The sequence below is a fragment of the Myotis brandtii genome, unplaced genomic scaffold (genome assembly GCF_000412655.1).
Source record: "Myotis brandtii unplaced genomic scaffold, ASM41265v1 scaffold482, whole genome shotgun sequence".
Lineage (NCBI taxonomy): Eukaryota > Metazoa > Chordata > Mammalia > Chiroptera > Vespertilionidae > Myotis > Myotis brandtii.
This window is the reverse complement of record NW_005368420.1, coordinates 528,854-539,769: the sequence shown is the minus strand read 5'-3', so window position 1 is coordinate 539,769 and position 10,916 is coordinate 528,854. Positions and strand designations below refer to the sequence as shown.

The window sequence follows — 10,916 nt, the reverse complement described above, 5'->3', positions numbered from 1 at the left end:
GACCCATGTTCACCTACCCGACAGGCCTGGCCTTCAGCCCCCCTCAGCTGATGGCGCGGGGGCTCCCGCTCCGCGAGGTCCCCGAAGCGTCCGAGGACCCGCGGTCTGCGGAGAGCTCTTGCCCCTTCCTGCCCTGTTTGACCGCTAGCTCTAGCTTGAGGCAGGGTGGCTTTGTGTCGGCCGCACTTTCCGGACGGGTCCTGAGACTCAGGGGAGTCCACCTCTCTGAGGGCCCGGGGGAGGAGCAGGGACTCGATTGCAGGGACGCCGGCTCTGTCCGGGGTAAGGCTGGCTGCGGATCTGGGTCCTGCTCCCCGCCCCGTCACTTCACAAACCTTTGCGGAGAGCCGCGGGCACTGCTGGCATGGCGGGGATACATCCGTGAATAAGACAGACACCCAGCTCCTTTTCGAATGCAGTCGCCCTTGACCACTAGTTGTGTGACCTTGATCTAGGTTTTGCGTAAGATTGGAATAATACCCTCATTCAGCTGTGAGGGTGAAGTGAACAGAGCCTGTGGCTCTGTCCATCAGTTTTTCTGAGATTCAGCCTTCTTTCCAGTATGCCTGCAGCACATGGATAGATACTGAGAGCCACAGTTGATGCATATGGTGCATACATGACCAGATGCTATTCTGAGTATGCTATCATGTCTAGACGTGTCACAGCACGTCCTGGACACACGAAGGTAGATCGAGGACATACACCTTGTGACTGTGCCCTATGGAATGTGCTTCAGTATACACTGCTTACGTTAGGGTTTCTCAGCCTCTGCACTGTTGACATTTTGGGTTCTGATCATTTCCTCAGGTGTGTGTGTTTCTTATGCTTTATAAAGTGTTTAGCAGCACCCCTGGCCTGACCCCTGAGGTACTGGTGGCACTCCCCAAGTGGTGGCAAACACAATGTCTCCAGACATTGCCAAAGGTCCCCTTGGGGCCCAAATTACTCCCTGTTAAGAATCACTGGCTTATGAGAAAGTACATGTGCCATTTGCACATAGTATGTGCATATAACATGAGACCTTGTGAACATTTTATAGTATTTTACAGTAGTGGATAACATTTTTTTAAAATATATTTTTATTGATTTCAGAGAGGAAGGAAGAGGGAGAGAGAGAGATAGAAACATCCATGATGAGAGAGAATCATTGATCAGCTGCCTCCCGCAAGTCCCCCACTGGGGATCAAGCCCACAACCTGGGCATGTGCCCTTGACCGGAATCAAACCTGGGACCCTTCAGTTCGCAGGCCGACGCTCTATCCACTGAGTCAAACCGGCCAGGGCAGTAGTAGATAACATTTAACAGTGTGCCAGGTCCTAACTTGAGTGCTTTACATACTTTACCTCATGTAACAATGACTTTATGAGACAGGTACTATAATTATTCCCATTTTACAGAGGAGTAACCGGAGGCTCAGAGAGAGAGAGAGAGAGAGAGAGAGAGAGAGAAAGAGAGAGAGAGAGAGAGAGAGAGAGAGAGAGAGAAACTTGCTCAGGATCTCACTTAGTAAGTGGAGGAGCTAGAATTTAAACCAGGCAATGTGAAGGCAGTGAGAATGAGGAGAGAGAAAAAAAAGTAACATAGTCCACCTGGAAAAAGAAAGAAGAGCCCCTCCAGAGGGGAGAGCAGAGGCTGCCATGTACAAGGGAATGGGAGTTCACCAGGCCAACAGCAGGGAGAGGCAGTTCAGTCAGTGGACATGGCAGGTACCATAGCCTAGAAATACAAGAAATCACAGCATTTTCCTTCGCCGAAGAAAGTATTGGGAAGTGGCCAGAACAGAACCGTCCTCTCTAAATGGAAAGAAGAAGCAAGCTAGTCATGGGAGCATTGCCCATCATCCATTAGTGGGAGTATGTGGAGGACAGTGTCCTCAGTGAGGATGAAAGTCAGTCCTTCAGGCCCCAGAGACACTTTTCATCTCTGTTAAGCCCTCACACAAAAGCTGTTGATGTTTTGGAGCCTATAAATAAATTTCTCCTTCTGTTATAAACTTTGGCCTTGGCATAGAAACAGAAGTAAAACTGAAAACACAAATCAACCTCTAAATTTTTCATTTCAAAATTCACTTCCCAATTCAACAAATTTCTAATTACATGAAAAACACAGTATATAAACTTGAAGAGTTACTCCTTAAGAATCTCTCCTTTAGATTCTTAGTTTATTGAATCCTTATGGTGGCCCTAAAGTGACTTATAAACTTGTAGGCTGTCATACCAATCTGTTTTGCTGTAACCTGAGTTTCAGTAAGCTTTTTTTAAACTGTAGAAATCACATAAAAAGCTTAAAGAGCCCTGACCGGTTTGGCTCAGTGGATAGAGTGTCGGCCTGCAGACTGAAAGGTACCAGGTTCGATTCTGGCCAAGGGCATGTACCTTGGTTGCGGGCACATCCCCAGTAGGAGGTGTGCAGGAGGCAGCTGATCGATGTTTCTCTCTCATCGATGTTTCTAACTCTCTATCCCTCTCCCTTCCTCTCTGTAAAAAAATCAATAAGATATATATATTAAAAACCCCCCAAAAAAACAAAACATAAAAAAACCACTGGTTTAATTCATCCAGAGAACATCCTGATTAAAACCCCAGTGTCCAACTGAGGGCTGGTAGGTTATCAAGAGGAGACTCTGCTGAGCTCAATGGCAATTCTTCTAACTCCTGGCCAAACTATGTAAATACTGACTACAGGTGGGCAGATGAGACCAACTGGAAACAAATCAAGGCCTAAACGTGAAAGCCACAATCTGCACTGGAGAACTGGGAGTGAAGGGAGGCGGCAGTCACGGAGTCCTAACTGTGGGAGCCCACCCACCACTGTCCATGAGCTCAGGGTGCAGAGAAAGTGGGAGTGGGAAGCTCAGAAGCCCTTGGGAAGAAGCTCAGCACCAAATCAGATATATATATATATCTACATGTATGTATCTACATGTGTGTGTTATATGTATATGTTTGTTCTTTTCTGAAACTTTTGAAAATCAGTTTAGGAAAGAGGCAATGTTAGGAGGCCATTGCAGTCATCTGCAGGAAGGGTGATGGTGTGATGGTGGCCTCATTAGTGCTAGGAGGAGCTGAGTACAGGGCATCTTAGGAGTATACAGGAGAGACTCATCTATCTTTTCTGGTAGCCAGAAGAGGTTTCAGGAAGGAAGTGACAGAGAAACTGACCAAAAGGACAGTTTGGAAATAGCCAGGTAACAGGTAGAAGGGAGCATCACAGGCCAAGGAAACATATGAAAGGCCTGGTAGCAGGAGGAGAACGTTGGTTGAGAGCTGCACATAGATGTGTGTGTCTAAATCATCCAGGTTAATATTGTGGACGAAAGGGGCCACATGCTAACCTGACAAGCTCAGGGAAGGCCCGCCTGGTGGTCTTGTAAACTCAGAGACCTAAAGTAACCACAAAGGATGGTCTGAAATTAAACTTGAACTAAAAGCAGTGATGGTGGGTAGTTACATCCTAGGCTGGTATATTCACTGACAAGGCCAACCTTTACCTTAACTGAGCCTCTCTGTCTTTTTGCACCTATGATAACATATCCTTGAAATGTCTGGGTAACTTGTAACTTCCCTTTCTCTGGACCCCTAGGGGCACAACCTAATATGCTGGGCGCCAGAACAGATACCACAACTTCCTTCATTATCATGTTAATTGTACCTGTACCCACCTAAGTATGTGTCCATCATTTTACTTTTTATCCAATCCCAGGGTTTTCCGTGCTTTGCTTTCTCCCGCCTCTCTAGTCTATCACCAGGGGATTTCATGTAACCAACCTACATCCCTTTCCTTTGATTGCAATGTATAAATACAGATGTAACCCGCCATTCTCCGGAGCATTATCTCTATTCATTGAGGTTCTGCTTCCCGGCATATGTCGACAGTTTGGCTCAAACTCACAAAAGTTCTTTACAGGTTTCAATGTTTTTTTCTGTTAACAATATGTAAAAAGTGGGGGAGGCAGATCTTAAAGGGCCTTTTAAGTCAGGTTAAGGAAGTGTGTCTTGAGGGCAATGGAGAGCCATTGAAGTTTTTAAATGGGGTTAGCATGTCATCGAATTTGCACTTTTGCAAGATTACTCTGGCTAAGGAGTGAAGAAAGAATGGAGATTTGGAAAGAGGCAAGGAGACCACTTAAGAGGCTGTTGCAATGATCTGTGGGCAAGAGAATGGCAGTGGAGAGAGGGTGTGGGATTTTCAGGAGGAACTGACAGCACAGAACAACGAGTTGAGGTGGCTGGTGGAGGACTAAGGGAAGTCAGGTGCGCACTCCAGTTTTCTAGACGGGCAGCTTGGTGAATGGTGGAGCCCTTCACTGAGCTAAGGAACCCACCAAAAGGAGGTGGGAGGGCGGAGATAGAGCTCAATTCTGGTTGTGGTTTGGAGTGTTTGTTGGAGATCAGTGATGTCCAGGTGGCACCCCTGTGCTCCAGGATGGAGGTCTGGATGGAGGCAGTGAAGGCAAACTGTGCCCTGTGCCTTCTCACACAGCTTTGGCCTCAACATGTGCATAAGGCGGCTTTTCCGGTCCTCACATCTCCAGTGGGCTTGGAGGGCAGCCTTCCTGAAACACAGCCGGTGTGGGCACCAGGGACCCTGGCGATGGACACATTCTGGAGGCGGCCCCTACAGAGCGGTCATTTTTGACATGGGTGGAGTTCTCATTCCTTCTCCAGGGAAAGTGGCTGCGGATGGAGGGAGGTAAGGAGAGGCAGAGAGGAACATTTGGTCAGCAGTGTGTCCCGGTGGGTAATATTCTGGCTCTTGAGTCAAATTCTAAGCACCACTTAGTGGTTGATTATGTTGAGCAAATTAATCTACTTCTCCGAGTCTTAGTTTCCTCATCATTGACTTAGGTCTAATACAGCGGTTCTCAACCTGTGGGTCGCGACCGCTTTGGAGGTCGAACGACCCTTTCACAGGGGTCGCCTAAGACCATCCTGCATATCAGATATATTCATCAGTAGCAACACATGACAGTTATGAAGTAGGAACGAAAATAATTTTATGGTTGGGTCACAACATGAGGAACTGTATTTAAAGGCTAGAAGGTTGAGAACCACTGGTCTAATATGAGTGCCTACCTCTTTGGGGTTTGGAAAGCAGAGTGTTCAGTTCACCTAAAATTCTCAATAAATGACAAGCTGCCATTGTTATTGGTAGGATTTAACTTGTATCTTCCCCTGTGAACTGTGCTGCTTCTGAAATCTTGAACTCTGAAAGCCCCTCCCTTGATCTGGGGGATGGAGGGAGGTAAGGAGAGGCAGAGAGGAACATTTGGTCAGCAGTGTGTCCCGGTGGGTAATATTCTGGCTCTTGAGTCAAATTCTAAGCACCACTTAGTGGTTGATTATGTTGAGCAAATTAATCTACTTCTCCGAGTCTTAGTTTCCTCATCATTGACTTAGGTCTAATACAGCGGTTCTCAACCTGTGGGTCGCGACCGCTTTGGAGGTCGAACGACCCTTTCACAGGGGTCGCCTAAGACCATCCTGCATATCAGATATATTCATAACAGTAGCAACATGACAGTTATGAAGTAGGAACGAAAATAATTTTATGGTTGGGTCACAACATGAGGAACTGTATTTAAAGGCTAGAAGGTTGAGAACCACTGGTCTAATATGAGTGCCTACCTCTTTGGGGTTTGGAAAGCAGAGTGTTCAGTTCACCTAAAATTCTCAATAAATGACAAGCTGCCATTGTTATTGGTAGGATTTAACTTGTATCTTCCCCTGTGAACTGTGCTGCTTCTGAAATCTTGAACTCTGAAAGCCCCTCCCTTGATCCCAGCCTTCCCTCTTCCACCAACTTCCTCTAAACCTTCCAGAGCAAACCTCTAGTCTCTGATCCTTTCTTTGTCAGGCCCCTCCTGGTTTTACATTTTTTCCGACTTAGTTCAACTCACTTAAGTTTGACTAGTTTTAGCTCTAACAAAACAGTGATTGAAACAAGATAGAGGTTTATTTCTTTGGCAGGAAAGCCAAGGTATGTGGTCTGGGGCTGGCATGTTGCTCTGTGATACCAGGGACTCAGGCTCTCTATTGTGCTGCTCTGCTGTGAGTTCATTTCCAGTTTCACCTCACGGTCTGTTTTGGCTGCATCACCTCCTGCCATTACATTCTCATTCCAGCCAGCAGGAAGGAAACAGGGCCAAACAGCTGTCCCTGTCCTCTGACCTGCTATGGTGGCTGGTTGGCAATGCTCCATGTTAAATGAACTGAAGTACAGGCCTAGTGGTTTGGCTCAGTGGATAGAGCATCGGCCTGCAGACTGAAGTGTCCCGGATTTGATTCCTGCCAAGGGCACATGCCTGGGTTGCGGGCTCAATCCCCAGTAGGGGGCGTGCAGGAGGCAGCCTATCTATGATTCTCTCTCATCATTGATATTTCTATCTCTCTCTCTCTCCCTCTCCCTTCCTTTTTGAAATCAATAAAAATGCATTTAAAAAGTAAAATAAATGAAGTCCAGATTTCCTATGCTCCTGGGTAAAAAGTTACCCAGCTGTGCAAATTGGCTAAGGGAGCTATTTTTTTTCGTTCCAGGGACAGCTGGGCCCTCAGCCTCTCTATTCCTCTACTCATTCCTCTCTCTTTCACCGCAGCTGGGCTGTTCCAAACACCTCCCCCTCCAAGTCATCACACTCCCCCACCCCAAACCTTCAGACTTGGCAGACAGAGAACATAAAGGTCCCTGGGCAGGAATCTCCTGGACTTTCTCTAGAATATCTTGAGAACCTATTTGCTCCTCTCCACCTCCACTGCCTCCATCCATTTCTATTCCTGTCTCCTCCTACCTGCCTGATCCCATCAGACTCCTAACTGCTCTCTCTGCCTCTGGCCTCTGGGTTTTGCGCCACCCTCCACACAGCCCCCAGGATTACCTGCCTAAAACACAGATCTTATCCCTTCACTCCCCTGCTTCAAATCCTGAGTGCCTGCACTTTGTCCCTTAAATTGGGTCCAGAAGCTTTTGCCTGGCATTCAGCACCTCTCGCAATTAGCCTTGTATCCTGGTATCACACCGTTTCCTACTGTGTGTCCCCATTCCAGCTGCCCTAGACTACTTGATGTTCTCTAAACTTACCAAACACATGTACAGTGCGGTGCCTTTGCAAGCTCTGTTCCCTCTGCTAGCAGCCACCATTCCCTGCCTCCTCTATAAATGACTTGCTTAAACTTTATTCAGTCAGAAAACAGATTTTTATGGAGCAGTTACTATGTGCTGGGCACTGCTGAGGCGTGAAGGGATTCTGTGTGCAATGTGACAGACACAATCCCCTCTGCAATCCCCACTTACCACATTTCAAGGGCTCAGTTGCCACATGTGGCTACTGGCTACTGTCTTGGAGATACAGCATTTCCATCAGTGTAGAAAGTTGTGCAGTTTACAAAATGAAGGTTGTTTTTTTTTTTTTAGTACTGTCAAGTATCTGGCTTATTACCCTATGGGCTTCCTTACTGTGTGGCCAAGACTGTGTGAATGACCTAATATATACGAGCCAGCTAGTGAAAAACCAGAAAAGAAAATTTATATTAGAGCGTCCAGTGTCATCTCAAGCAGGTGGTAAGGATATGAGACTTAGCAGCAGTGTTCCCTCATTCACACAAATCAGTACTGCTGTTCCCTTGGAGATCTAAGGCTGAGATGCGCATTTCCTGGATTTTTTCAGATTCCCAATAGAGCCCACTTGGCACCATAGTGATGCCACAGGAACTGGTATGGTAATTCCCCTGAGCTCCCTAAACTCCAGCCATCTGTTAATGGGTTTCACTTATTGCATATTTTTCTTCCTACAGAATGGGAGGTACAAAATCATATCCCTGCCGGAACTATATTGAAGGCTTTAATCACAGGTGGCGAAAATGGGCCCTGGCTAAAATTTATGAGAGGAGAAATAACAAAAGAGGATTTCTTACAAGAATTTAGGAGACTCTGCTCTGAAATTGTGAGTGATAAACATTTTTTGTTTGTTTGTTTGAAAATATATTTTTATTGACTTCAGAGAGGAAGGGAGAGGGAGAGATAGACAGACACATCAATGATGAGAGGGAATCATTGATCGACTGCCTCGTGCACACCCCCTACTGGGGATCGAGCCCACAAACCGGGCATGTGCCCTTCACCAGAATTGAGGGGACCCTTCAGTCTGCAGGCTGACACTCTATCCACTGAGCCAAACTGGCTAGGGCGATAAACATTCTTGAATTTCCATATTCTTTTTGTCCAGAGTAATGGATGTAACGTAACACTCGTCCATATTTATTAAACTGCAAATAAAGAAGTGAAAAATCTAATAATCCATTATAAGTTTTTAAGCTATTTCTTCCACCCTTGGGTACTCAACTTTGACAACACATATGAATAAATAAAAATATTCTTTCACTGCCCCTCCATCAGCCATTATGCTGTCTGCCTAATGAGAAAGCTTATTTGAGGTAATAATATTAATAAGCCTTTTCTCTGTACTATGCATTTTCTAAGCTCTTTATATTAACTCATGTAACTTTCACAATAAGCCTGCTAAAATATAATTTAAAATATAGTAAATAAAGTTCTGTGGATAGACGATAGAGATGGGTACATAATAATGAATGTACTTAATGACATTCAACTGTACACTTAACGTGGTTAAAATAGTAAATTTTATGTTATGTATATTTTATCACAATTTTAAATATATATGTATATATCTCTTAAAAACATTAAGCTAAGTGAAAAAAAAAAACACTCAAAAAAAAGACCACTTGCCCTAACCGGTTTGGCTCAGTGGATAGAGCGTCGGCCTGTGGACTGAAGGGTCCCAGGTTCGATTCCGGTCAGGGGCGTGTGCCTTGGTTGCGGGCACGTCCCCAGTGGGGAGTGTGCAGGAGGCGGCTGATTGATGTTTCTCTCTCGTCGATGTTGCTGACTCTCTATCCCTCTCCCTTCCTCTCTGTAAAAAATCAATAAAATATATATATTAAAAAAAAACAAAAACAAAAAAACCACAGATTGTATGATTCCATTTATATGGAATGTCCAGAAACAGAAAGTAGATTAGTGATCTGCTCAGACTGGGACTATTGGAGGTGTGGGAAGGAATGGGGAGTGACTATACTAATGGGTATGGGGTTTCTTTTTAAGGGGATGAAAATGTTCTAAAACTGATTGTGGTGATGGTTATATAACTTTGTGAATATATTAAAAACATTGAATTGTATGGCTTAAATGGGTGAGTTGTATGGTATGTGAATTGTATTTCTTTAAAGCTGTTGTAAAATGTGAGTGTGTGTATATAAAGAAAATAGCAGGTTTGCCTTTACAGATTTTAAAACATGATAAAATAAGAGTTTCAAAACCCACACAGATTGAATTAAAAAAAAACTGATCAGAAACTGAAGTTCATAATGGTGAGTTAAGGCAATACAAAACCATTAAATGTCTTCTGGATCACTGAAAATTAAATTACATCAACTTATTACACTTTTAAAGTTTAATGTATCCTCTTACAGTATCCTGCTACTTTTTAAAATTGACAGCCCATGGTTGAAATAAAGAACTCCTTTAACTGGAATATTGATATAAATAGCTCCATATCCTAACCATTGTAACTCTAATTCTAAGTCACTTTTTATAACCTTATATGCAAAGCTCTGCACAAAGGCCGAGGGAGAAGATTCCTTTAGGCAGCAAGCCAAAGGCCTGGGCTCTTACAGCCAGCTAGCACAGGAAGCTGGGAATATTTCTTTTTCTCTGTTTGTGATAAGCTGACTTTTCTCTTAATGATTGCTGCTTCATCTTTCCCTGCCTCCTTTCCTAGTCAAATACCTCTGTGCCTGTGGACAACTTTTTCTCTCTGCTGACCAGTGAGCAAGTGGCGAAGCAGTTCCCAGTGATGACTGAGGCCATAATTCAAATTCGGGCAAAAGGCCTTCAGACTGCAGTCTTGAGCAATAATTTTTATCTTTCCAATGGCAAAAGCTTTTTGCCCCTGGACCGAAAACAGTTCGATGTGGTAAGTTTGAAGTGATACTAAACAATAATCAAAACAGCCTGTCCTTGCTTCGGGATGCAACATTTAACGCTGCCCTTTAGCAGGTCTTGAGTGAATGGGTTTTTTATTCAGACACTTGACTAAGTCAGGTTTAGATATAACAGGTTGAAAAGAGGACTTGTATCACTGAGCTCTTAGCAAGGTCAAACATTTATGGGATTTGGAAACTGGTTGAGACCTCAGCTTTAGAGACTTCCTTACATTCTGGATTTGAACCTCAGTCACCACATAACACACACACTTCTGTCAGCCCTCGTAATGGGCCCTTTGACCTTTTCTTTTCAAAGACCAACCATGCTGCCCTCTATTTCTATGGCATCAATCCTTAGACCAGCGCTGTTCAATAACACTAAATGCTGTAATAGAAATGTCCAATACAGTCATATATGGCTATGAAGCACTTGAAATGTGGGTAATGTCACCAAGGAATTGAATTGAATTTCCTTTAATTAAGTTTAAAGAGTCACATATGGCTAGTGGCTATTGTAATAGATGGTGCTGGACTATCCAAGTACCCTGAGAACATACTGAGCCAAAATACAGTTTTCTGCCCTAGCTAGTTTGGCTCAGTGTAGAGCGTCGACCTGTGGAAGGGTCCCGGGTTTGATTCAGGTCAAGGGCACATGCCCAGGTTGCAGCTCAATCCCCAGTAGGGGCCGTGCAGAAGGCAGCCAATCAATGATTCTCTCTCATCATTGATGTTTCTGTCTCTCTCTCCCTCTTCCTTTCTCTCTGAAATCAACAAAAATATATTTTTAAAAATCTGTTTTTTGAATGAAGTTTAAGCAAGTCATATATATATATATATATATATCCCAGGATAATGATCTATTTTCTCTTAGGGAAATGGGGAATCCTTCACAGATGAAACCTTCTAGCACAGAA

General features: G+C 44.3%; 2 protein-coding genes across 2 annotated transcripts in view; one reads left to right on the top strand and one right to left on the bottom strand.

The window, feature by feature from the left end:
* The window catches only part of BRAP (BRCA1 associated protein), a gene marked incomplete at its 5' end in the record, with an annotated part of 76,872 nt that overhangs the window by 28,239 nt on the left and 37,717 nt on the right, over positions 1 to 10,916 (bottom strand). The window lies entirely within an intron of this gene.
* ACAD10 (acyl-CoA dehydrogenase family, member 10) overlaps positions 4,465 to 10,916 on the top strand; it is a 31,922-nt gene continuing 25,470 nt past the window's right edge. The window contains exons 1-3 of the mRNA XM_014547707.1: positions 4,465 to 4,683; positions 7,792 to 7,943; positions 9,798 to 9,992. Coding sequence (XP_014403193.1) covers positions 4,500 to 4,683; positions 7,792 to 7,943; positions 9,798 to 9,992 — 531 coding nt within the window. The 5' untranslated portion in view covers positions 4,465 to 4,499. The remainder of the gene's footprint in view (positions 4,684 to 7,791; positions 7,944 to 9,797; positions 9,993 to 10,916) is intronic.